At 46.9% G+C, this 26,860-nt stretch overlaps 1 protein-coding gene across 1 annotated transcript in view; it reads right to left on the reverse strand.

Moving 5' to 3' along the window:
* Positions 1-26,860, reverse strand: part of LOC135558338 (receptor-type tyrosine-protein phosphatase mu-like) — a 588,334-nt gene that overhangs the window by 121,551 nt on the left and 439,923 nt on the right. Inside the window, exons 21-22 of the mRNA XM_064992077.1 lie at positions 16,197-16,284; positions 7,032-7,108 (exon numbers count right to left, since the gene is read on the reverse strand). Of these exons, the coding sequence (XP_064848149.1) occupies positions 7,032-7,108; positions 16,197-16,284 (165 nt within the window). The remainder of the gene's footprint in view (positions 1-7,031; positions 7,109-16,196; positions 16,285-26,860) is intronic.

Here is a 26,860-nt window from a genome sequence, read left to right on the forward strand (position 1 = left end):
TTGATACTTACTGTAAAAACAACAAAGTCTGTCATTCAAACCTATAGAAATGACTTACAAAAACCTTACAGCAGCTCTGTCAGGGTGCTAATCAAAGGCATATTAATAATAGTGTTTATATGGGAATTATATTAAATATCCTCTCTATATTATAATTTAATTCATATTAACCCTGCTCCAATGGAGAAGTTCTAGATCTGCTGTCAAAGAAATAGTTTGAGTAGATTAGTCAGACAAGACAGGCTTGTTCGAGGTTTAAAAGGATGTGAAAAGTAAACACCTGGGAACTTTCAGAGAAACATCATTATCCATCTGTGCAACAACATCCCTCTCCTTGAATTTTACAAAAAAAATGTACGTAGCCCAAATGTTACTGCGGAGTGTGTGTGTGTTCTTTTGTGTCGATTCCGCTCAATTCTCAAGTGTGACTCTCGTGCTCAATTCTGTGACTCGATTCTCAAATAAGTGTGTGTGTATGCTCAATTCTGTGTGTGATTCCGCTCAATTCTCAAGTGACTGTGAAATGACTCTGATTCTGCTCAATTCTCAAGTGACTCAATTCTCAAATGACTCTTGCAAAAAAAACTTGATTCTGTCAAGACTGACCGGAACCTGTTGAAACCTGGAAAACCAGTGCTTTACAGCCAGCTGGTGTGTCAAAGATAAGCAGTTTCAGCCATTGCTTTGTGAACAAGTTTACTAATATTTATTTAAATGTAGGAGGTGCACTCTCCTAAATAGTCAAGTGTGAGAAACATCATAAAAGTCCTTTTGTGTAAAACCAATGTCAGCGATTTAAAGTCACATTAAACATGAATAAACCAGAAAATGGCACATTTTGAAATTAATTTATAAATATTCATATGCCCTTGATGGCAAAAAAGTGTGTGTGTCTCTCTCTCTCTCTCTCTCTCTCTCTCTCTCTCTGTGTGTCTCTCTCTCTGTGTCTCTCTGTCTCTCTCTCTCTCTGTGTGTGACTCTCTGTCTCTCTGTGTGCTCTCTGTCTCTGTCTCTCTCTCTCTGTCTCTCTCTCTCTCTCTCTCTCTCTCTCTCTCTGTGTGTCTGTGTCTCTCTCTCTCTCTGTGTGTGTCTCTCTCTGTGTGTGTGTGTGTGTGTGTGTGTGTGTGTGTGTGTGTGTGTCTGTGTGTCTGTGTGTCTCTGTGTCTCTCTGTGACTCTCTGTCTCTCTGTGTCTCTCTCTCTGTCTCTCTGTGTCTCTGTGTGTCTCTCTGTCTCTCTGTGTCTGTCTCTCTGTGTGTGTGTCTCTCTCTGTATCTGTCTCTGTGTGTCTCTCTGTGTCTCTCTCTGTGTGTATCTCTGTGTGTCTCTCTCTGTCTTTCTGTGTCTCTCTCTGTCTCTCTGTGTCTCTCTCTCTGTCTCTCTGTGTCTCTCTCTCTCTCTATGTCTCTCTCTGTCTCTCTCTGTCTCTCTCTGTCTCCCTGTCTCTGTCTCCCTGTCTCTGTCTCTCTCTCTCTCTCTCTCTCTCTCTGTGTGTGCTCTCTGTGTGTATCTCTCTCTGTGTGTGTGTGTGTGTGTGTGTGTGTGTGTGTGTGTGTTTGCTGTACGTTCTCCTCCGGTGCCGTAAGCAGACAGGCTAGGAAACTTGTCTCCTGTGAAAATCACTGTGTGTTAATGATCAGTACAACAGTGGAAAACAATCATTACTTAATATTTAATATGCATATATTCTTGACTTCTGGCATTAGTAAATAGCCCAAATGTAGAAGGCGGGGCTGAGACTGATGTAGAAGGCAGGGTTGAGACTCCCATTGTAACCTACTTTAATAATGGGAATTGATGGGAAATGATGTAAATATATCACTAGCCACTTTAAACAATGCTACCTTATATAATGTTACTTACCCTACATTATTCATCTCATCCCCATACGAATATAACTCGAGAACATTCCCATGCTGCTCACCATCACTCATTCATATATCTTTATTAAGTTCTTTAGTACACTTGTGTATAAGGCTCAGTTTGAATTGTTAGTTAGATTACTTGTTGGTTATTACTGCATTGCTAAATAGAATCACTGACTCACTGATTATGATCTCACTACTGTATGTGACAACTAAAATTTGATTTGATTTAGTCTGCTAAAATGACTTAAACCTTCACTGACTGCTAATCAAAGGCATATTAATATATTTATATATTATATTCATGATATAACTAACATATTAACCCTGATGAAGTTCTAGACAGTAGATTAGTCAGGACAGGCTTGTTCAAGGGGCTTTCAGAGAAACATCATGACATCACTACTGTGTGTGGCTCTGGATCAGAGAGTCTGCTAAATGACTCACTACTGTAGTGGCTCTGGATCAGAGAGTCTGCTAAATGACTCACTACTGTAGTGGCTCTGGATCAGAGAGTCTGCTAAATGACTCACTACTGTAGTGGCACTGCAGAGAGTCTGCTAAATGACTCACTACTGTAGTGGCTCTGGATCAGAGAGTCTGTTAAATGACTCACTACTGTAGTGGCACTGCAGAGAGTCTGCTAAATGACTCACTACTGTAGTGGCTCTGGATCAGAGAGTCTGCTAAATGACTCACTACTGTAGTGGCTCTGGATCAGAGAGTCTGCTAAATGACTCACTACTGTAGTGGCTCTGGATCAGAGAGTCTGCTAAATGACTCACTACTGTAGTGGCACTGCAGAGAGTCTGCTAAATGACTCACTACTGTAGTGGCTCTGGATCAGAGAGTCTGTTAAATGACTCACTACTGTAGTGGCACTGCAGAGAGTCTGTTAAATGACTCACTGACTCACTGAATGACTCATGACTCACTACTGTAGTGGCTCTGGATCAGAGAGTCTGCTAAATGACTCACTACTGTAGTGGCTCTGGATCAGAGAGTCTGCTAAATGACTCACTCACTGAATGACTCATGACTCACTCTGTAGTGGATCAGAGAGCTAAAGTCTGCTAAATGACTCACTACTGTAGTGGCTCTGGATCAGAGAGTCTGCTAAATGACTCACTACTGTAGTGGCTCTGGATCAGAGAGTCTGCTAAATGACTCACTACTGTAGTGGCTCTGGATGGTCTGCTAAATGACTCACTAGAGTCTGGATCAGAGAGTCTGCTAAATGACTCACTACTGTAGTGGCTCTGGATCAGAGAGTCTGCTAAATGACTCACTACTGTAGTGGCTCTGGATCAGAGAGTCTGTTAAATGACTCACTACTGTAGTGGCTCTGGATCAGAGAGTCTGCTAAATGACTCACTACTGTAGTGGCTCTGGATCAGAGAGTCTGCTAAATGACTCACTACTGTAGTGGCTCTGGATCAGAGAGTCTGCTAAATGACTCACTACTGTAGTGGCTCTGGATCAGAGAGTCTGCTAAATGACTCACTACTGTAGTGGCTCTGGATCAGAGAGTCTGCTAAATGACTCACTACTGTAGTGGCTCTGGATCAGAGAGTCTGCTAAATGACTCACTACTGTAGTGGCTCTGGATCAGAGAGTCTGCTAAATGACTCACTACTGTAGTGGCTCTGGATCAGAGAGTCTGCTAAATGACTCACTACTGTAGTGGCTCTGGATCAGAGAGTCTGTTAAATGACTCACTACTGTAGTGGCTCTGGATCAAGAGTCTGCTAAATGACTCACTACTGTAGTGGCTCTGGATCAGAGAGTCTGCTAAATGACTCACTACTGTAGTGGCTCTGGATCAGAGAGTCTGCTAAATGACTCACTACTGTAGTGGCTCTGGATCAGAGAGTCTGCTAAATGACTCACTACTGTAGTGGCTCTGGATCAGAGAGTCTGCTAAATGACTCACTACTGTAGTGGCTCTGGATCAGAGAGTATAAGGTGTATAAAATTGAGCACACAGCCATGCGATCTCCATAGACAAACATTGGCAGTAGAATGACCCGTACTGAAGAGCTCAGTGAGTTTCAACGTTGCACCGTCATAGGATGCCACCTTTTCAAAAAGTCAGTTCGTCAATTTTCTGCCCTGCTAGAGCTGCCCCGGGTCAACTGTAAGTGCTGTTATTGTGCAGGGGAAACGTTTAACAGCAACAGTGGCTCAGCCGATGAAGTGGTAGGCCACCAAGCTCACAGAACGGTAGGCCACCAAGCTCACAGAACGGTAGGCCACCAAGCTCACAGAACGGTAGGCCACCAAGCTCACAGAACGGTAGGCCACCAAGCTCACAGAACGGTAGGCCACCAAGCTCACAGAACGGTAGGCCACCAAGCTCACAGAACGGTAGGCCACCAAGCTCACAGAACGGTAGGCCACCAAGGTTTGGCGGATGCCAGGAGAATGTTACCTGCCGAATGCAGAGTGCCAACTGTAAAGTTTGGTGGAGAATGAATAATGGTCTGGGGTTGTTTTTCATGGTTCAGACCTGGCCCCTTAGTTCCAGTGAAGGGTAATCTTAATGCTACAGCATACAATGACATTCTAGACGGTTCTGTGCTTCCAACATTGAGGCAACAGCTTTGGGGAAGGCCCTTTCCTGTTTCAGCATGACAATGCCCCCGTGCACAAAGCGAGGTCCATACAGATATGGTTTGTCGAGATCGTTGTGGAAGTTTTTGACTGGCCTGCGCTGAGCCCTGACCTCAACGCCCATCGAACAGAAAATCATGTTCTGGGAACGTTCTTGTAACGTCAGGTGAACGTTTGTTGCACCCTAAAAGATTGTGATGATTGTATAATCATCCACACAACTGGACAGTTCTTTTGTTTTGGGAACATTCTATGATCATCCACACAACTGGATAGTTCTTGTGTTTTGGGAACATATATTTTGTAATGTCCCTACAATGTTCCCACAACCTAATGAAACATTCCGGGGACCATTAAATAACAGATGACAGATGCTGTTCTGGGAACTATCTTGCAATGGCGGGTGAATGTTTTATTCAAACGTTGTATAATAATCAGCACAATTGGACAGTTTTTTTTGTGTGTTTTTTATGAGAACATTTTCTGCAACCCTAACGAATGTTCTGGGAACATTTGGTTTGCTGGGTCCTGATGATGGCCTTAAACTGAATGGTGCTTGGAGAGGGAAATGATTTAACACATTCGCTGCTGGCCCACCTTGTATTATCAATTTACGCTTGGAAATGTTGGTGTGTGTGTGTGTGTGTGTGTGTGTGTGTGTGTGTCACGTACATGTTGGTGTGTGTGTGTGTGTGTGTGTGTGTGTGTGTGTGTGTGTCACGTACATGTTGGTTGTGTGTGTGTGTGTGTGTGTGTGTGTGCACCAAGTATTATGAATGTACGTCTGAAGGCAGATTACAGAGAGAGGTGGGGGGGGGGTAGAGATGGGGGGGTAGAGAGATGGGAGAGATGGGGGTAGAGAGATGGGAGAGATGGGGGGTAGAGAGATGTGGGGGGGGAGAGATGGGGGGTAGAGAGATGGGAGATGGGGGGTAGAGAGATGGGAGAGATGGGGGGTAGAGATGGGAGAGATGGGGGGGTAGAGAGATGGGGGGGTAGAGATGGGAGAGATGGGGGGTAGAGAGAGGATGGGGGTAGAGAGATGGGAGAGAGAGATGGGAGAGATGGGGGGTAGAGAGAGGTGGGGGGTAGAGAGATGGGGGGGTAGAGAGATGGGAGAGATGGGGTGGTAGAGAGATGGGAGAGATGGGGGGTAGAGAGATGGGAGAGATGGGGGGTAGGTAGAGAGATGGGGGGGTAGAGAGATGGGGGTAGAGAGATGGGAGAGATGGGGGTAGAGAGATGTGGGGGGGTAGAGAGATGGGGGGTAGAGAGATGGGAGAGATGGGGGGTAGAGAGAGGTGGGGGGGTAGAGAGGGGGTTGGAGAGATGGGGGTAGAGAGAGGGGGGGAGAGATGGGGTGGGGGGTAGAGAGAAGGAGGTAGAGAGAGGGAGGGAGAGACAGAGGGGGGGTAGAGAGGGGAGGGAGAGACGGAGGGGGGGGGGAGACAGGGGGGGTAGAGGAGGGAGGGGGAGACGGAGGGGGTAGAGAGAGGGAGGGGGAGACGGAGGTAGAGAGAGGGAGGGGAGAGACGGAGAGGGGGGGGGGGACAGGGGGTTAGAGAGATGGGGGGGGGAGTGGAGAGAGAGAGATAGATGGTGAGGGGGAGAGATGGAGGGGTGGAGGGAGAGAGATGGGAGGGGTTAGAGAGAGGGAGAGAGACGGATGGGGGGGGCATGGGGGGGGGTAGAGAGAGGGAGGGGGGGCAGAGAGAGGGAGGGGGAGACGGAGGGGGTAGAGAGAGGGAGGGGAGAGACGGGTGGGGGGGGGACAGGGGGGTTAGAGAGAGGGAGAGACGGAGGGGGGGCAGGGGGGTAGAGAGAGGGAGGGGGGAGGGGAGAAGTGCTCTTGGGGATTCAGGTACAGCAGCAGGACACACATCAGAGGGGTCATTACAGACAGTACAGAGGTACTAACACTGCTGTCAGCCCAGCGTCTTAATCCTCCAGTTGTACTACGCTGTTACCTTCGCTCCAACTCACTCCAATATATTCATTCTGATGTTCTCATGTTGTATGGTTGTCTCTGAATTACACGTGAGCTGTCTCTCCTTATCACTAACACTAGCCTTATGTATAAGTCCCGTTCGTACCATAAAGCACCAGAACCTCAGTTTCCCCCGGCAACCCATTAGCCTTCCCTCTACTCAGTCCAGGCCATCTCTTATTCAAATAAGGAAGGAAGACATACAAGTTTAAAATAAGGGCCAATGTCTGTCTGTGTCTGTGTGTGTGTGTGTGTGTGTGTTTGTGTGTGTGTGTCTGTCTGTCTGTGTCTGTGTGTGGTTCTGTCTGTGTCTCTGTGTGTGTGTGTGTTTGTCTCTGTGTGTGTGTGTGTGTGTGTGTGTGTTTGTCTCTGTGTGTGGCCCCTCACGACTCCCGTGCCAGCCACCTTCTCCCTTCGAGAGGGACCAAGGCAGCGAATGAGCACAATGACCTTTGCGTCCATGTAGCTAGTTTTGTGTGTGTGTGTGTGTGTGTGTGTGCGTGCGTGCGTGTACGTGCGTGTGCGGGGTGTGTGTGTGTGTGTTGGCTGGCTGGTGTGTGTACTTACATCAACGTAATTTGCATTAATGTAATCAGAGTTCTGCTCTCCCTCCAGGGGCTGAAGTCTGACTCGAGAGTGATCATCTGGAAGAGAGGAGGAGAGGAACCTGTTCAGAATGAATCACGTTAATCAAGGAGGGAGGGACACAGAGAGAGACACAGAAGAGGGAGGAGGAGGAGAGAGAAAGGTAGGAAGAGAAAGAGGAGGGAGGAGAGAGGGGTAGGAAGAGAAAGGAGAGGGAGGAGGAGTGGGAGATGAGGGAGGGAGGAGGAGAACGATAGTTAGGAAGAGAAAGAATATGGAGGAGGAAGAGAGGGGAGAGAAGGAGGGGGAGAGTTAATTTTAATTGTTTATTTCACTTTTGTATATTATCTACCTCACTTGCAATGTTAACACATGTTTCCCATGCCAATAAAGCCCCTTGAATTGAATTGAGAGGTAGGAAGAGAAAGGAGTGGGAGGAGGAGAAGGAGAGGGAGAAGAGAGAAGGAGAGGGAGAAATGTAGGACGAGAAAGGAGTGGGAGGAGAGAGAAGGAGAGGGAGAAATGTAGGACGAGAAAGGAGTGGGAGGAGAGAGAAGGAGAGGGAGAAATGTAGGATGTGAAAGGAGTGGGAGGAGAGAGAAGGAGAGGGAGAAATGTAGGATGTGAAAGGAGTGGGAGGAGAGAGAAGGAGGAGAGGAGAAATGTAGGATGTGAAAGGAGTGGGAGGAGAGAGAAGGAGAGGGAGAAATGTAGGATGTGAAAGGAGTGGGAGGAGAGAGAAGGAGAGGGAGAAATGTAGGATGTGAAAGGAGTGGGAGGAGAGAGAAGGAGAGGGAGAAATGTAGGATGTGAAAGGAGTGGGAGAGAGAGAGAGAGGGAGGAGGAGGGAGAAATGTAGGATGTGAAAGGAGTGGGAGGAGAGAGAAGGAGAGGGAGAAATGTAGGATGTGAAAGGAGTGGGGGAGGAGAGAGAAGGAGAGGGAGAAATGTAGGATGTGAAAGGAGTGGGAGGAGAGAGAGAGAAGGAGAGGGAGAAATCAAGGAAAGGAGTGGGAGGGAAAGGAGTGGGAGAAATGTGGGAGGAGTGGGAGAGAGAGAAGGAGAGGGAGAAATGTAGGATGTGAAAGGAGTGGGAGGAGAGAGAAGGAGAGGGAGAAATGTAGGATGTGAAAGGAGTGGGAGGAGAGAGAAGGAGAGGGAGAAATGTAGGATGTGAAAGGAGTGGGAGGAGAGAGAAGGAGAGGGAGAAATGTAGGATGAGAAAGGAGTGGGAGGAGAGAGAAGGAGAGGGAGAAATGTAGGATGTGAAAGGAGTGGGAGGAGAGAGAAGGAGAGGGAGAAATGTAGGATGTGAAAGGAGTGGGAGGAGAGAGAAGGAGAAGGAGAAAGGGAGAAAAGTGAGAAGGGATGAGAAAAGGAGGAGGAGTGGGAGGAGAGAGAAGGGAGGGAGAAATGTGGGAGGAGAGAAAGGAGTGGGAGGAGAGAGAAGGAGAGGGAGAAATGTGGGACGAGAAAGGAGTGGGAGGAGAGAGACTTGGAGAGGGAGAAATGTCCCAGGATGAGAAAGGAGTGGGAGGAGAAGGAGAGGGAGAAATGTAGGATGTGAAAGGAGTGGGAGGAGAGAGAAGGAGAGGGAGAAATATAGGATGTGAAAGGAGTGGGAGGAGAGAGAAGGAGAGGGAGAAATGTAGGACGAGAAAGGAGTGGGAGGAGAGAGAAGGAGAGGGAGAAATGTAGGATGTGAAAGGAGTGGGAGGAGAGAGAAGGAGAGGGAGAAATGTAGGATGTGAAAGGAGTGGGAGGAGAGAGAAGGAGAGGGAGAAATGTAGGATGTGAAAGGAGTGGGAGGAGAGAGAGAAGGAGAGGGAGAAATGTAGGATGTGAAAGGAGTGGGAGGAGAGAGAGAGAAGGAGAGGGAGAAATGTAGGATGTGAAAGGAGTGGGAGGAGAGAGAAGGAGAGGGAGAAATGTAGGATGTGAAAGGAGTGGGAGGAGAGAGAAGGAGAGGGAGAAATGTAGGATGTGAAAGGAGTGGGAGGAGAGAGAAGGAGAGGGAGAAATGTAGGATGTGAAAGGAGTGTGGGAGGAGAGAGAAGGAGAGGGAGAAATGTAGGATGTGTGGGAGGAGAGAGAAGGAGAGGGAGAAAAGGATGTGAAAGGAGTGGAAGAGAGAAGGAGAGGGAGAAATGTAGGATGTGAAAGGAGTGGGAGGAGAGAGAAGGAGAGGGAGAAACGTAGGATGTATGGGAGGAGAGAGAAGGAGAGGGAGAAACATATGCAAACTGACATCGTGGTGTAACAGCATGCTTACTGAGAAGGTCACCAATGAAGGCATGAAGCTATGCTCAAATATAAATACTCGGCATACACCACTTTATCAAAAATAAAAAGCATTGATATCTTCTTTTAACAGTATATCTCTGAGTCAGCCACTATCCAAAGATAACCACTCCAGGAGTCTAATTAAAAAAAACACTAGAGTTCATATAGCAGAGCCAAGGTCTTAGACCAGATGATCCCAATGAGAAAGAATCAAGTAATAACTCTGTCCAGGGTGGGGTGAACGCGCTTTGCTGATGAAATTTCACTTCCTTATTTTTATAAAATACATTTTACCCAGATACAAATATGAGTCTTCAGGTTCTGAATGGTTCAGTGGGATTTTGGGCCACATACAGAAGAGCTCTGTTGACAGAGCAGTATTTTTGTTTATGTATATATTATTTATTTATTATTATATAATATTTAATATTTAATATTTTTGCGTTGCCGGCTTTCTCGTAAGCAACTTTTTAAAAGTATTTTACTTCGTCGTGAAACCCCCAAAACCTTGAATCAACACGAGCTGAATAACATGTGAAAGGCTTTTTAGAAAATATAAAGTTCACAGTAAAGTTGATATTTCAGTCAGACGCTTGTTTATGGTTAGAAATCATGTAGAGGTCTGTCATTTTTATCGTATGCAAATTAATTACTTAAAAATCATACAATGTGATTTGCTGGATTTTTGTTTTAGATTCAGTCTCTCACAGTTGAAGTGAACCTATGATGAAATATTACAGACCTCTACACGCTTTGTAAGTAGGAAAACCTGCTAAATCAGCAGTGTATCAAATACTTGTTCTCCCCACTGTGTATATACAGTGCCTTGCGAAAGTATTCGGCCCCCTTGAACTTTGCGACCTTTTGCCACATTTCAGGCTTCAAACATAAAGATATAAAACTGTATTTTTTTGTGAAGAATCAACAACAAGTGGGACACAATCATGAAGTGGAACGACATTTATTGGATATTTCAAACTTTTTTAACAAATCAAAAACTGAAAAATTGGGCGGGCAAAATTATTCAGCAAACCCTGCCACATCCGACGAATGTTGGAGCCAGCGTAGTACTATTCGATCATAGTCCTGTATTTAACACTTTGCCTGTTTGGTGGTTCGTCGGAGGGCATAGTGGGATTTCTTATAAGCTTCCGGGTTAGAGTCCCAGTCCTTGAAAGCGGCATCTCTAGCCTTTAATTCAGTGCAGATGTTGCCTGTAATCCATGGCTTCTGGTTGGGGTACGTACGGTCACTGTGGTGATGACGTCATTGATGCACTTATTAATGAAGCCAATGACTGATGTACTCCTCAATGCCATTGGAAGAATACCGGAACATATTCCAGTCTGTGCAAAACAGTCCTGTAGCTTAGCATCTGCTTCATCTGACTATTTTTTTATTGACTGAGTCACTGGTGATTCCTGCTTTTCATTTTTGCTCTCAAGCAGGAATCGGGAGGATAGATTTGCCATATAGAGGGTGAGGGAGAGCTTTGTGGGCATCTCTGTGTGTGGAGTAAATGTGGTCTAGAGTTTTTTTATCCCTCTGGTTGCACATTTGACATGCTAACAAGGGCTAACTCTCTAGCCCTTGCTTGCTATTTCGGCCTGCTAACTGCTATCTTGTTTAGCCCCGGCCTACTAACTGTTAGCTTGTTAGCACAGGCCTGCTAACCTTCTGAATCGCCTCGTCCCAAACACTCACTGGACCCATATTTACTCTCTATCTCTTTCCGATTTTTGATTTGTTTATACCTTCCGGTAACCTGCCTCACCCTATGTGATACGGAATCGCTATTATTTTTAATTTTTAGAACACACTCAAGAACCTCCAGAAGCTAACTAGCTAACTAGCTACAAGCTATTTAGTCATTGTTAGTTTTTTTTTAACCTGGATAACACTCACTAATCCAGCTTCCCTTCCCCCTGGACTCTGATCACTTGGCTACATAGCTGATGCACGCTGGACTGTCCATTAATCACGGTACCTCATTCTGCTTGTTTATGTTTTATCTGTCGGCTCCGTTGCCTAGTCAACGCCATTTTACCTGCTGTTGTTGTGCTAGATGATTAGCTGTTGTTGTCTCACCTACTGTTTAAGCTAGCTTTCCCAATTCAACACCTGTGATTACTGTATGCCTCGCTGTATGTCTCTCTCAAATGTCAATATGCCTTGTATACTGTTGTTCAGGTTAGTTATCATTGTTTTAGTTCACAATGGAGCGCCTAGTTCCACTCTTCATACCCCTGATACCTCCTTTGTCCCACCTCCCACATATGCGGTGACCTCACCCATTACAACTAGCATGTCCAGAGATACAACCTCTCTTATCATCACCCAGTGCCTGGGCTTACCTCCGCTGTACCCGCACCCCACCATACCCCTGTCTGCGCATTATGCCCCGAATATATTCTACCATGCCCAGAAATCTGCTCCTTTTATTCTTTGTCCCCAACGCTCTAGGCGACCAGTTTTGATAGCCTTTAGCAGCACCCTCATACTACTCCTCCTCTGTTCCGCGGGTGATGTGGAGGTAAATCCAGGCCCTGCATGTCCCCAGGCACCCTCATTTGTTGACTTCTGTGATCGAAAAAGCCTTGGTTTTATGCATGTCAACATCAGAAGCCTCCTCTCTAAGTTTGTTTTACTCACTGCTTTAGCACACTCTGCTAACCCTGATGTCCTTGCCGTGTCTGAATCCTGGCTCAGGAAGGCCACCAAAAATTTGGAGATTTCCATACCCAACTATAACATTTTCCATCAAGATAGAACTGCCAAAGGGGGAGGAGTTGCAGTCTACTGCAGAGAGAGCCTGCAAAGTAATGTCATACTTTCCAGGTCCATACCCAAACAGTTCGAACTACTAATCTTAAAAATGACTCTCTCCAGAAATAAGACTCTCACTGTTGCCGCCTGCTACCGACCCCCCTCAGCTCCCAGCTGTGCCCTGGACACCAATTGTGAATTGATCGCCCCCCATCTAGCTTCAGAGTTTGTACTGTTAGGTGACCTAAACTGGGATATGCTTAACACCCCGGCAGTCCTACAATCTAAGCTAGATGCCCTCAATCTCACACAAATCATCAAGGAACCCACCAGATACAACCCTAAATCTCTAAACAAGGGCACCCTCATAGACGTCATCCTGACCAACTGGCCCTTAAAATACACCTCCACCGTCTTCAACCAAGATCTCAGCGATCACTGCCTCATTGCCTGTATCCGCTACGGAGCCGCAGTCAAACGACCACCCCTCATCACTGTCAAACGCTCCCTAAAACACTTCTGTGAGCAGGCCTTTCTAATCGACCTGGCCCGGGTATCCTGGAAGGACATTGACCTCATCCCGTCAGTTGAGGATGCCTGGTCATTCTTTAAAAGTAACTTCCTCACCATTTTAGATAAGCATGCTCCGTTCAAAAAATGCAGAACTAAGAACAGATACAGCCCTTGGTTCACTCCAGACCTGACTGCCCTCGACCAGCACAAAAACATTCTGTGGAGGACTGCAATAGCATCGAATAGTCCCCGTGATATACAACTGTTCAGGGAAGTCAGGAACCAATACACGCAGTCAGTCAGGAAAGCTAAGGCCAGCTTCTTCAGGCAGAAAATTGCATCCTGTAGCTCCAACTCCAAAAAGTTCTGGGACACTGTGAAGTCCATGGAGAACAAGAGCACCTCCTCCCAGCTGCCCACTGCACTGAGGCTAGGTAACACGGTCACCACCGATAAATCCATGATTATCAAAAACTTTAACAAGCATTTCTCAACGGCTGTCCATGCCTTCCGCCTAGCTACTCCAACCTTGGCCAACAGCTCCGCCCCCCCGCAGCTACTCGCCCAAGCCTCCCCAGCTTCTCCTTTACCCAAATCCAGATAGCAGATGTTCTGAAAGAGCTGCAAAGCCTGGACCCGTACAAATCAGCTGGGCTTGACAATCTGGACCCTCTATTTCTGAAACTATCCGCCGCCATTGTCGCAACCCCTATTACCAGCCTGTTCAAGCTCTCTTTCATATCGTCTGAGATCCCCAAGGATTGGAAAGCTGCCGCAGTCATCCCCCTCTTCAAAGGGGGAGACACCCTGGACCCAAACTGTTACAGACCTATATCCATCCTGCCCTGCCAATCTAAGGTCTTCCTAAGCCAAGTCAACAAACAGGTCACTGACCATCTCGAATCCCACCGTACCTTCTCCGCTGTGCAATCTGGTTTCCGAGCCGGTCACGGGTGCACCTCATCCATGCTCAAGGTACTAAACGATATCATAACGGCCATCGATAAAAGACAGTACTGTGCAGCCGTCTTCATCGACATTGCCAAGGCTTTCGACTCTGTCAATCACCATATTCTTATCGGCAGACTCAGTAGCCTTGGTTTTTCTGATGACTGCCTTGCCTGGTTCACCAACTACTTTGCAGACAGAGTGCAGTGTGTCAAAACGGAGGGTATGCTGTCCGGTCCTCTGGCAGTCTCTATGGGGGTGCCACAGGGTTCAATTCTCGGGCCAACTCTTTTCTCTGTATATATCAATGATGTTGCTCTTGCTGCAGACGATTCCCTGATCCACCTCTACGCAGACGACACCATTCTGTATACTTCTGGCCCTTCCTTGGACACTGTGCTAACAAACCTCCAAACGAGCTTCAATGCCATACAACACTCCTTCCGTGGTCTCCAATTGCTCTTAAATGCTAGTAAAACCAAATGCATGCTTTTCAACCGTTTGCTGCCTGCACCCGCACGCCTGACTAGTATCACCACCCTGGATGGTTCCGACCTTGAATATGTGGACATCTATAAGTACCTAGGTGTCTGGCTAGACTGTAAACTCTCCTTCCAGACTCATATCAAACATCTCCAATCGAAAATCAAATCTGGAGTCGGCTTTCTATTCCGCAACAAAGCCTCCTTCACTCACGCCGCCAAACTTACCCTAGTAAAACTGACTATCCTACCGATCCTCGACGTCGGCGACGTCATCTACAAAATAGCTTCCAACACTCTACTCAGCAAACTGGATGCAGTTTATCACAGTGCCATCCGTTTTGTCACTAAAGCACCCTATACCACCCACCACTGCGACCTGTATGCTCTAGTCGGCTGGCCCTCGCTAAATATTCGTTGCCAGACCCACTGGTTCCAAGTCATCTACAAGTCCATGCTAGGTAAAGCTCCGCCTTATCTCAGTTCACTGGTCACGATGGCAACACCCACCCGTAGCACGCGCTCCAGCAGGTGTATCTCACTGATCATCCCTAAAGCCAACACCTCATTTGGCCGCCTTTCCTTCCAGTTCTCTGCTGCCTGTGACTGGAACGAATTGCAAAAATCGCTGAAGTTGGAGACTTTTATCTCCCTCACCAACTTCAAACATCTGCTATCTGAGCAGCTAACCGATCGCTGCAGCTGTACATAGTCTTATCGGTAAATAGCCCACCCAATTTTACCTACCTCATCCCCATACTGTTTTTATTTATTTACTTTTCTGCTCTTTTGCACACCAATATCTCTACCTGTACATGACCATCTGATCATTTATCACTCCAGTGTTAATCTGCAAAATTGTAATTATTTGCCAACCTCCTCATGCCTTTTGCACACAATGTATATAGACTCTTTTTTTTCTACTGTGTTATTGACTTGTTAATTGTTTACTCCATGTGTAACTCTGTGTTGTCTGTTCACACTGCTATGCTTTATCTTGGCCAGGTCGCAGTTGCAAATGAGAACTTGTTCTCAACTAGTGTACCTGGTTTAATAAAGGTTAAATAAAAGATGTATATATATTTTTTGAGCAGTATATATATATATATATATATACTAAAATATTAAAATACTACATGGTCGTGTCTCAAAATCTGACTATATTGATTTATGAAAGATGCCTCGTTCAACGGTGTCAGATGCCATTTTCCAGATTATTCAAATGTTTTATTCTCTGGCCTCAAATAATAGATTATCACAGAGACGTTTGGACCATTGGTTGTCTTAGATTAGTATCTACACAATTAACTTATTATTTTACCCCTTGGTCAAAAGATGCATTTTTGATTGGACACCCTAATACAATATAGATGCATATTGATCAGAGAGGAGAGAGAGACCAGTCTATAATATAGATTATTGATCAGAGAGGAGATAGAGAGACCAGTCTATAATATAGATTATTGATCAGAGAGGAGATAGAGAGACCAGTCTATAATATAGATGCATATTGATCAGAGGAGAGAGAGACCAGTCTATAATATAGATTATTGATCAGAGAGGAGATAGAGAGACCAGTCTATAATATAGATTATTGATCAGAGAGGAGAGAGAGACCAGTCTATAATATAGATTATTGATCAGAGAGGAGAAAAAGAGACCAGTCTATAACATAGATTCATATTGATCATAGAGGAGATAGAGAGACCAGTCTATAATATAGATTCATATTGATCAGAGAGGAGATAGAGAGACGAGACCAGTCTATAATATAGATTGATTTTGATCAGAGAAGAGATAGAGAGACCAGTCTATAATATAGATGCATATTGATCAGAGAGGAGAGAGAGACTAGTCTATAATATAGATTATAGATCAGAGAGGAGATAGAGAGACCAGTCTATAATATAGATTAATATTGATCAGAGAGGAGATAGAGAGACCAGTCTATAATATAGATGCATATTGATCAGAGGAGAGAGAGACCAGTCTATAATATAGATTATTGATCAGAGAGGAGATTGAGAGACCGGTCTATAATATAGATTATTGATCAGAGAGGAGATAGAGAGACCAGTCTATAATATAGATTATTGATCAGAGAGGAGAGAGAGAAAGACCAGTCTATAATATCAGATTATTGCTTTATACACACACGCAATAATGTTCCCATATCGATTCTTCATCCGGTTCTCATCTTTCTTCGCGGAGTCCCATGGCGCTGACTGCCCCTCAAAGAAGCTCTGAAGAGAGGGAGGAAAAGAGGGAGACAAAGAGAGGGAGGAATAGAGGGAGACAAAGAGAGGGAGGAAAAGAGGGAGACAAAGAGAGGGAGGAATAGAGGGAGACAAAGAGAGGGAGGAATAGAGGGAGACAAAGAGAGGGAGGAAAGAGGGAGACAAAGAGAGGGAGGAAAAGAGGGAGACAAAGAGAGGGAGGAAAAGAGGGAGACAAAGAGAGGGAGGAAAAGAGGGAGACAAAGAGAGGGAGGAAAAGAGGGAGACAAAGAGAGGGAGGAAAAGCGGGAGACAAAGAGAGGGAGGAAAAGCGGGAGACAAAGAGAGGGAGGAATAGAGGGAGACAAAGAGAGGGAGGAAAGAGGGAGACAAAGAGAGGGGGAAAAGAGGGAGACAACGAGAGGGAGGAAAAGAGGGAGACAAAGAGAGGGAGGAATAGAGGGAGACAAAGAGAGGGAGGAAAAGAGGGAGACAAAGAGAGGGAGGAAAAGAGGGAGACAAAGAGAGGGAGGAAAAGAGGGAGATGAAGAGAGGGAGGAAAAGAGGGAGACAAAGAGAGGGAGGAAAAGAGGGAGATGAAGAGAGGGAGGAAAAGAGGGAGACAAAGAGAGGGAGGAAAAGAGGGAGACAAAGAGAGGGAGGAAAAGAGGGAGACAAAGAGAGGGAGGAATAGAGGGAGACAAAGAGAGGGAGGAAAGTGGGAGACAAAGAGAGGGAGGAAAAGAGGGAGACAAAGAGAGGGAGGAATAGAGGGAGACAAAGAGAGGGAGGAAAAGAGGGAGACAAAGAGAGGGAGGAAAAGAGGGAGACAAAGAGAGGGAGGAAAAGAGGGAGACAACGAGAGGGAGGAAAAGAGGGAGACAACGAGAGGGAGGAAAAGAGGGAGACAAAGAGAGGGAGGAAAAGAGGGAGACAAAGAGAGGGAGGAAAAGAGGGAGACAAAGAGAGGGAGGGAAAGAGGGAGACAAAGAGAGGGAGGAAAAGAGGGAGACAAGAGAGGGAGGAAAAAGGGAGACAAAGAGAGGGAGGAATAGAGGGAGACAAAGAGAGGGAGGAAAAGAGGAGACAAAGAGAGGGAGGAATAGAGGGAGACAAAGAGAGGGAGGAAAAGAGGGAGACAACGAGAGGGAGGAAAAGAGGGAGACAAAGAGAGGGAGGAAAAGAGGGAGACAAAGAGAGGGAGGAAAAGAGGGAGACAAAGAGAGGGAGGAAAAGAGGGAGACAAAGAGAGGGAGGAAAAGAGGGAGACAAAGAGAGGGAGGAAAAGAGGGAGACAACGAGAGGGAGGAAAAAGAGAGGAGACAAAGAGAGGGAGGAATAGAGGGAGACAAAGAGAGGGAGGAAAAGAGGGAGACAACGAGAGGGAGGAATAGAGGGAGATGAAGAGAGGGAGGAAAAGAACAGAGGGAAGAGGACATGAGACGTGATGTCAAGTCTTTAAATGATAATACCAAGTTAAAGAACAAAATATTCTCTGTTAGCTGCTAAAAATGAATATATTGGAAAGACAGAAAGGAGGTAAAGAGCAAGACAGAAAGGAGACAGAGAAGGAGACAGAGAAGGAGACAGAGAAGGAGACAGAGAAGGAAACAGAGAAGGAAACAGAGAAGGAGACAGAGAGAGAGAGAGAGCGAGAGAGACTGAAAAGAGAGAGAGAGAGCGAGAGGGAGAGAGACTGAAAAGAGAGAGAGAGAAAAAGAGAGGTGGAGAGCGAGAGAGAGCGAGAGCGAGGTCCCGTAATTCTGAGAGGGGGTTGTATCCACATCATTATTAGACATGAGACGGCAACGGGAAGAGAAAGGTTCCTGGGGATTCATGTCAAACAGAGAGCCCATTAGGATGTCACAGAGCGTGTGTCACGCTCAAATAGCTCCCCCAGCGTCACACTACCACAGCAGACAAAAAAAGAGCCCATGTCTGTCTGTCTGTCCCCTCAGCCTGTCTGTCTACCCCTCAGCCTGTCTGTCTACCCTCAGCCCTGTCTACCCTTCAGCCTGTCTGTCTACCCCTCAGCCTGTCTGCCTACCCCTCAGCCTGTCTGTCTACCCCTCAGCCTGTCTGTCTACCCCTCAGCCTGTCTGTCTACCCCTCAGCCTGTCTGTCAGCCTGTCTGTCTACCCCTCAGCCTGTCTGTCTACCCTCAGCCTGTCTGTCTACCCCTCAGCCCTGTCAGCCTGTCTGTCTACCCCTCAGCCTGTCTGCTACCCCTCAGCCAGCCTGTCTGTCTGTCTGTCTGTCCCCTCAGCCTGTCTGTCTACCCCTCAGCCTGTCTGTCTACCCCTCAGCCAGCCTGTCTACCCCTCAGCCTGTCTGTCTGCCCCTCAGCCTGTCTGTCTACCCGTCTGTCTGTCTGTCTGCCCGTCTGTCTGTCCATCTGTCTGAAAGACTCATTCAGAATGTCTATTTTTCTGTCAGTCAGTCTGTCTGCCCACCTCCCTCTCTCTCCATCTATCCATCCGTCTGTCCGTCTGTCTGCCCCTCAGCCTGTCTGTCTGTCTGTCTGAAGGACTCAGTCATTCAGGGAGAATAAAGCCTCATCTTCAGATCCACTCAGATGACTGGCTCATGAAATATGGATCTGTCTCTCTGTGGGGATTTCTCCAAACTGATCCTATACCAGGCACAATTAAGACAAATTATAAAAACACACCAGCCTCACTGCAAACTGCAGTTCACAAGGGTTTGGTGTGTGTGTGTGTGTTTGTCTTTGTCATTGTGTGTGTGTGTTGGCTCCAAGGCAGTAGATAACTGTAAACAAACCCATGTTATTGTTAATTTATTTTAGCAGTCAACTCAGCTTATCCAAAAAATTACAACCCAATGCATTTCCATTTCAACCCTGAACCCTGAACCCAGCCATGTAACAGCAGTTCAATATAGACTCCAGGATCCCTGACCCCTGACCCCTGAACCCAGCCACGTTAAAGGAACTCTGGAAGGGCAATTCAGAATAATGCTCACAATGAATAATTCATATCCTGGCTTCTTTTCCCTCTATTTCCCTTGATGTATTTTGAACCCAGAGACACTTTGTTAGCTAGAGAATAAAACCGGGCTTGAGAGTCTTGATCAATCAGCGATGTTGCTGCTTCTCAGACGCCTCCATCTATCTACACGCGGGCCGACTGTCTACGAGATGGAAGCCTTTCCCTTTAAGAGGGACAGACAGCACAGTGAGATGGAAGCCTTTCCCTTTAAGAGGGACAGACAGCACAGTGAGATGGAAGCCTTTGCCTTTAAGAGGGACAGACAGCACAGTGAGATGGAAGCCTTTCCCTTTAAGAGAGACAGACAGCACAGCGAGATGGAAGCCTTTGCCTTTAAGAGAGACAGACAGCACAGTGAGATGGAAGCCTTTCCCTTTAAGAGAGACAGACAGCACAGCGAGATGGAAGCCTTTCCCTTTAAGAGAGACAGACAGCACAGTGAGATGGAAGCCTTTCCCTTTAATAAGAGAGACAGACAGCACAGTGAGATGGAAGCCTTTCCCTTTAAGAGAGACAGACAGCACAGTGAGATGGAAGCCTTTCCCTTTAAGAGGGACAGACAGCACAGCGAGATGGAAGCCTTTCCCTTTAAGAGAGACAGACAGCACAGTGAGATGGAAGCCTTTGCCTTTAAGAGAGACAGACAGCACAGTGAGATGGAAGCCTTTGCCTTTAAGAGAGACAGACAGCACAGTGAGATGGAAGCCGTTCCCTTTAATAAGAGAGACAGACAGCACAGTGAGATGGAAGCCTTTGCCTTTAAGAGAGACAGACAGCACAGTGAGATGGAAGCCTTTGCCTTTAAGAGAGACAGACAGCACAGTGAGATGGAAGCCTTTCCCTTTAAGAGAGACAGACAGCACAGCGAGATGGAAGCCTTTCCCTTTAAGAGAGACAGACAGCACAGTGAGATGGAAGCCGTTCCCTTTAAGAGAGACAGACAGCACAGTGAGATGGAAGCCTTTCCCTTTAAGAGAGACAGACAGCACAGTGAGATGGAAGCCGTTCCCTTTAAGAGAGACAGACAGCACAGTGAGATGGAAGCATTTCCCTTTAAGAGAGACAGACAGCACAGTGAGATGGAAGCCTTTCCCTTTAATAAGAGAGACAGACAGCACAGTGAGATGGAAGCCTTTCCCTTTAAGAGAGACAGACAGCACAGTGAGATGGAAGCCTTTTCCTTTAATAAGAGAGACAGACAGCACAGTGAGATGGAAGCCTTTCCCTTTAAGAGAGACAGACAGCACAGTGAGATGGAAGCCTTTCCCTTTAAGAGAGACAGACAGCACAGTGAGATGGAAGCCTTTTCCTTTAAGAGAGACAGACAGCACAGCGAGATGGAAGCCTTTCCCTTTAAGAGAGACAGACAGCACAGTGAGATGGAAGCCTTTGCCTTTAAGAGAGACAGACAGCACAGTGAGATGGAAGCCTTTGCCTTTAAGAGAGACAGACAGCACAGTGAGATGGAAGCCTTTCCCTTTAAGAGAGACAGACAGCACAGCGAGATGGAAGCCTTTTCCTTTAAGAGAGACAGACAGCACAGTGAGATGGAAGCCTTTCCCTTTAAGAGAGACAGACAGCACAGTGAGATGGAAGCCTTTCCCTTTAAGAGAGACAGACAGCACAGTGAGATGGAAGCCTTTCCCTTTAATAAGAGAGACAGACAGCACAGCGAGATGGAAGCCTTTTCCTTTAAGAGAGACAGACAGCACAGTGAGATGGAAGCCTTTCCCTTTAAGAGAGACAGACAGCACAGTGAGATGGAAGCATTTTCCTTTAAGAGAGACAGACAGCACAGCGAGATGGAAGCCTTTCCCTTTAATAAGAGAGACAGACAGCACAGCGAGATGGAAGCCTTTCCCTTTAAGAGAGACAGACAGCACTCCCCCTTAAGATGGAAGCCTTTCCCTTAAATAAGAGAGACAGACAGCACAGCGAGATGGAAGCCTTTTCCTTTAAGAGAGACAGACAGCACAGTGAGATGGAAGCCTTTCCCTTTAAGAGAGACAGACAGCACAGTGAGATGGAAGCCTTTCCCTTTAAGAGAGACAGACAGCACAGTGAGATGGAAGCCTTTTCCTTTAAGAGAGACAGACAGCACAGTGAGATGGAAGCCTTTCCCTTTAAGAGAGACAGACAGCACAGTGAGATGGAAGCCTTTCCCTTTAAGAGAGACAGACAGCACAGTGAGATGGAAGCCTTTCCCTTTAAGAGAGACAGACAGCACAGTGAGATGGAAGCCTTTCCCTTTAAGAGAGACAGACAGCACAGCGAGATGGAAGCCTTTCCCTTTAAGAGGGACAGACAGCACAGTGAGATGGAACCCTTTAAGAGAGACAGACAGCACAGTGACATGTTCTTCAATATATAATGTACTTTGACCAGGGACCTTTAGGGCCAGTCAGAAATCTGTCCCTAAGAGAGTCAGACAGCACAGGAGATGGAAGCCTTGTTCTACATCTGTCCCTGTCGTCATGGGTTCAGTCAGACATCTGTCCCTGTCAGGGTCATGGGGTCAGTCAGACATCTGTCCCTGTCGTCATGGGGTCAGTCAGAAATCTGTCCCTGTCGTCATGGGGTCAGTCAGACATCTGTCCCTGTCGTCATGGGGTCAGTCAGAAATCTGTCCCTGTCGTCATGGGGTCAGTCAGACATCTGTCCCTGTCGTCATGGGGTCAGTCAGACATCTGTCCCTGTCGTCATGGGGTCAGTCAGACATCTGTCCCTGTCGTCATGGGGTCAGTCAAGCTGAGATGGGTATGTGTCTTCTAAATGGATTAGGAGAGGGATTTCCTCACAGCAGTGCATCTTGGGACAGGAGAGGAGAGAGAGAACGTGAGTTCACAGACAAAAGGACATCCTATTGGCAATGCATTGCACTTATGTTGGCTGTGGTCACAAGTAGTGCCCGTTAAGGTAAAGGCTACTATTCTGGCTGTGGTCACAAGTAGTGCCCTTTAAGGTAAAGGCTGCTATTCTGGCCGTGGTCACAAGTAGTGCCCTTTAAGGTAAAGGCTACTATTCTGGCCGTGGTCACAAGTAGTGCCCTTTAAGGTAAAGGCTACTATTCTGGCTGTGGTCACAAGTAGTGCCCTTTAAGGTAAAGGCTACTATTCTGGCCGTGGTCACAAGTAGTGCCCTTTAAGGTAAAGGCTGCTATTCTGGTCGTGGTCACAAGTAGTGCCCTTTAAGGTAAAGGCTACTATTCTGGCCGTGGTCACAAGTAGTGCCCTTTAAGGTAAAGGCTACTATTCTGGCTGTGGTCACAAGTAGTGCCCTTTAAGGTAAAGGCTACTATTCTGGTTGTGGTCACAAGTAGTGCCCTTTAAGGTAAAGGCTGCTATTCTGGTCGTGGTCACAAGTAGTGCCCTTTAAGGTAAAGGCTGCTATTCTGGTCGTGGTCACAAGTAGTGCCCTTTAAGGTAAAGGCTGCTATTCTGGTCGTGGTCACAAGTAGTGCCCTTTAAGGTAAAGGCTGCTATTCTGGTCGTGGTCACAAGTAGTGCCCTTTAAGGTAAAGGCTGCTATTCTGGTCGTGGTCACAAGTAGTGCCCTTTAAGGTAAAGGCTGCTATTCTGGCTGTGGTCACAAGTAGTGCCCTTTAAGGTAAAGGCTACTATTCTGGCTGTGGTCACAAGTAGTGCCCTTTAAGGTAAAGGCTGCTATTCTGGTCGTGGTCACAAGTAGTGCCCTTTAAGGTAAAGGCTGCTATTCTGGCTGTGGTCACAAGTAGAGCCCTTTAAGGTAAAGGCTACTATTCTGGTCGTGGTCACAAGTAGTGCCCTTTAAGGTAAAGGCTGCTATTCTGGACAAAGACATTTCACTCTGAAGTCTACAGGGTTTAACGTCCAATATAACACGATATAATAATATATAAAGTGCTCTAACAAGACAAATGTGGCCAAGACAACTGCCTGTCTTTGTTAAATAAAACTTCACAATAGTTCTGTTATGTGGACCAACGAAAAGTGCCCTTTCTGTAAAGGCTACTATTCTGGCCGTGGTCACTAGTGCCCTTTAAGGTAAACTACTATTCTGGCTGTTGTAGTGCCCTTTAGTTATAAGGCTGGATTCTGTCTCTCTTTCTGACAATGACATTTCACTCTGAAGTCCCTACAGGGTTTAACGTCCAATATAACTCTATAATAATATATCTTTCTGTCTCTGACTAACCTTCTCCCCATGCTCCCCCCAAGACAACTGCTCTGTCTCTCTTTCTGTCTCTGTCCTAACCTTCTCCCCTTCACAATAGTTACCCTCCCTATCTGTCTCTCTTTCTGTCTATGTCCTAACCTTCTCCCCCTCTCTCCCTCCCTCTCTGTCTCTCTTTCTGTCTCTGTCCTAACCTTCTCCCCTTCTCGCTCCCCCCTCTCTCCCTCCCTCTCTGTCTCTCTTCTGTCTCTGTCCTAACCTTCTCCCCTTCTCGCTCCCCCTCTCTCCCCTCTCTGTCTCTCTTTCTGTCTCTGTCCTAACCTTCTCCCCTTCTCGCTCCCCCTCTCTCCCTCCCTCTCTGTCTCTCTCTGTCCTTCTGTCTCTCTGTCTCTCTGTCCTAACCTTCTCCCCTTCCTCCCCCTCTTCCCTCCCTCTCTGTCTCTCTTTCTGTCTATGTCCTAACCTTCTCCCCCTCTCACCCTCCCTCTCTGTCTCTCTTTCTGTCTATGTCCTAACCTTCTCCCCCTCTCTCCCTCCCTCCCTCTCTGTCTCTCTTCCTGTCTCTGTCCTAACCTCTCTCCCCTCTCTCTCCTCTCTCCCTCCCTCTCTGTCTCTCTTTCTGTCTCTGTCCTATTTCTCCCTCCCTCCCTCTCCCTCCCTCCCTGTCTCCCTCTCTCCCTGTCTCTCTCCCTCCCTGTCTCTCTCTGTCCCTCTCTCTGTCTCTGCCCTAACCTTCTCCCCCCATCTCCCCTCCCCCCTCTCTGTCTCTCTGACAGTCTCTTCAATCCTATTTTTTATATTTCCCCAGTATGACCTCAATATTGATAGAGCAAGAGGAGATGGAGAGAGTCTGTGGAGGGCAGACAGAGTACTCAGAAACAGCACCAACCTCCTCAAACATAAAAAATAAATCTAGTGTTTCTCTCTATTGTAGTTGTCTCCTCCTCTCTCGGTCTCTGTCCTCCTCTCTATGAAACACTATTCCCCTATGGGCCCTGGACAAAGAAGTGCACTCTCCCTCCTCTCTATTTCTCTGTGTACAGGGACAACAGAACAGCAGCCATGTCTCAGACAGGGACAACAGAACAGCAACCTACTGGGGATTCCCTCCCTCCCTCCTTCCATGGTTTGGGGATACACTCCCTCTCCCAGTACAGGGACAACAGAACAGCAGCATTTCTCTCTGATACACAGACTCTATTTCTCTCATTTCTGGGGATCAGACAGTACAGGGACAACAGAACAGCCATGGTTACTGGGGATACACAGACAGTACAGGGACAGGGACAACAGAACAGCAGCATGGTTCTGGGGATACCAGACTCCTCTCAGCAGCATTTACTGGGGATCTCTCTCCTCTCAGCATTTCTGGGGATCTCATGGTTACTGGGGATACACAGACAGTGACAGGGACCTCTCTATTTCTCTCTCTACAGGGACCTCTCTATTTGGTTACTGGGGATCACTCTCCTCTCATTTCTGGGGATACTCAGACAGTACAGGGACAACAGAACAGCAGCATTTACTGGGGATCAGTACAGGGACAACAGAACAGCAGCATGGTTACTGGGGATTTCTCAGTACAGGGACCAGAACAGCCATCTACTGGGGATTCTCAGCAGCATGGTTCTGGGGATCAGACAGTACAGGGACAACAGAACAGCAGCATGGTTTTCTCTCTGGGGATCTCCAGAACTCTATTTCTCTCTACTGGGGATACACAGACTCCATCTCTATTTCTCTCTCTCCTCAGCATTTCTCTCAGACAGCTCCAGAACAGCAGCATGGTTACTCTCCCTCCAGAACTCAGCATGGTTACTGGGGATACTCTCTCAGGGACTTCTCAGCAGCATTTCTCTCCCTCCAACAGAACTCTGTTACTCTCTCTTTCTGTCTCTGTCCAGGGACAACAGAAACCTTCTCCAACAGTACAGGGACAACAGAACAGCAGCATGGTTACTGGGGATCTCACAGGGACAACAGAACAGCAGCCCCCTCTCTGTCTCTCTGACAGTCTTTCTTCAATCAGGGACCTTTAAAAATATATATTTTTTATATTTGACAATACCAGCATGGTTATGACAAGGACAGGGATACACAGACAGTACAGGGACAACAGTCAATATTGATAGAGCAAGAGGAGATGGAGAACAGCAGCAGTCTACACAGACAGTGGAGGGCAGACAGAGTACTCAGAAACAGACACCAAGCAGTTAGAACAGAACAAGAAACTCAAACATAAAAAATAAATAAAGCTAGTGTTTCTGCACAGACAGTACAGGGACAACAGAACAGCAGCATAGTTACTGGGGATACACAGACAGTACAGGGACAACAGAACAGCAGCATGGTTCTGGGGATACACAGACTCTTCATCGGTCTCTGAGATAATGTACCACTGCAGTCCTATTAAATGCTTTAATTACAGGGACAAAGAGCAGCATGGTTACTGGGGATACACAGACAGTACAGGGATACACACAGGGACAACAGAACAGCAGCATGGTTACCACAGACTTGACAGTCAGAACTCATCTGTCTGTGTACAGGACAACAGAACAGCAGCATAATCATAGACAGTACAGGGACAGGGACAACAGAACAGCAGCATGGTTACTGGGGATACACAGACAGTACAGGGACAACAGAACAGCAGCATGGTTACTGGGGATACACAGACAGTATAGACAACAGAAACACATGGTTACTGGGCCCTGGACAAAAGAGCAGTGCACTATGAAGGACAACATGGTTCCATTTGGGATGCAAGTACAGTGACAACAGAATACAACCACCTTAAACACACAGTAACAGACAGCAGCATGTGAATGGTTACTGGGGATACACAGACAGTACAGGGACAACAGAACAGCAGCATGGTTACTGGGGATACACAGACAGTACAGGGACAACAGAACAGCAGCATGGTTACTGGGGATACACAGACAGTACAGGGACAGGGACAACAGAACAGCAGCATGGTTACTGGGGATACACAGACAGTACAGGGACAACAGAACAGCAGCATGGTTACTGGGGATACACAGACAGTACAGGGACAACAGAACAGCAGCATGGTTACTGGGGATACACAGACAGTACAGTGACAACAGAACAGCAGCATGGTTACTGGGGATACACAGACAGTACAGGGACAACAGAACAGCAGCATGGTTACTGGGGATACACAGACAGTACAGGGACAACAGAACAGCAGCATGGTTACTGGGGATACACAGACAGACAGGGACAACAGAACAGCAGCATGGTTACTGGGGATACACAGACAGTACAGGGACAACAGGACATGGTTACTGGGGATACACAGGTACAACAGAACAGCAGCATGGTTACTGGGGATACACAGACAGTACAGGGACAGGGACAACAGAACAGCAGCATGGTTACTGGGGATACACAGACAGTACAGTACAGGGACAACA

The sequence above is a fragment of the Oncorhynchus masou genome, chromosome 17, assembly GCF_036934945.1.
Source record: "Oncorhynchus masou masou isolate Uvic2021 chromosome 17, UVic_Omas_1.1, whole genome shotgun sequence".
NCBI lineage: Eukaryota > Metazoa > Chordata > Actinopteri > Salmoniformes > Salmonidae > Oncorhynchus > Oncorhynchus masou.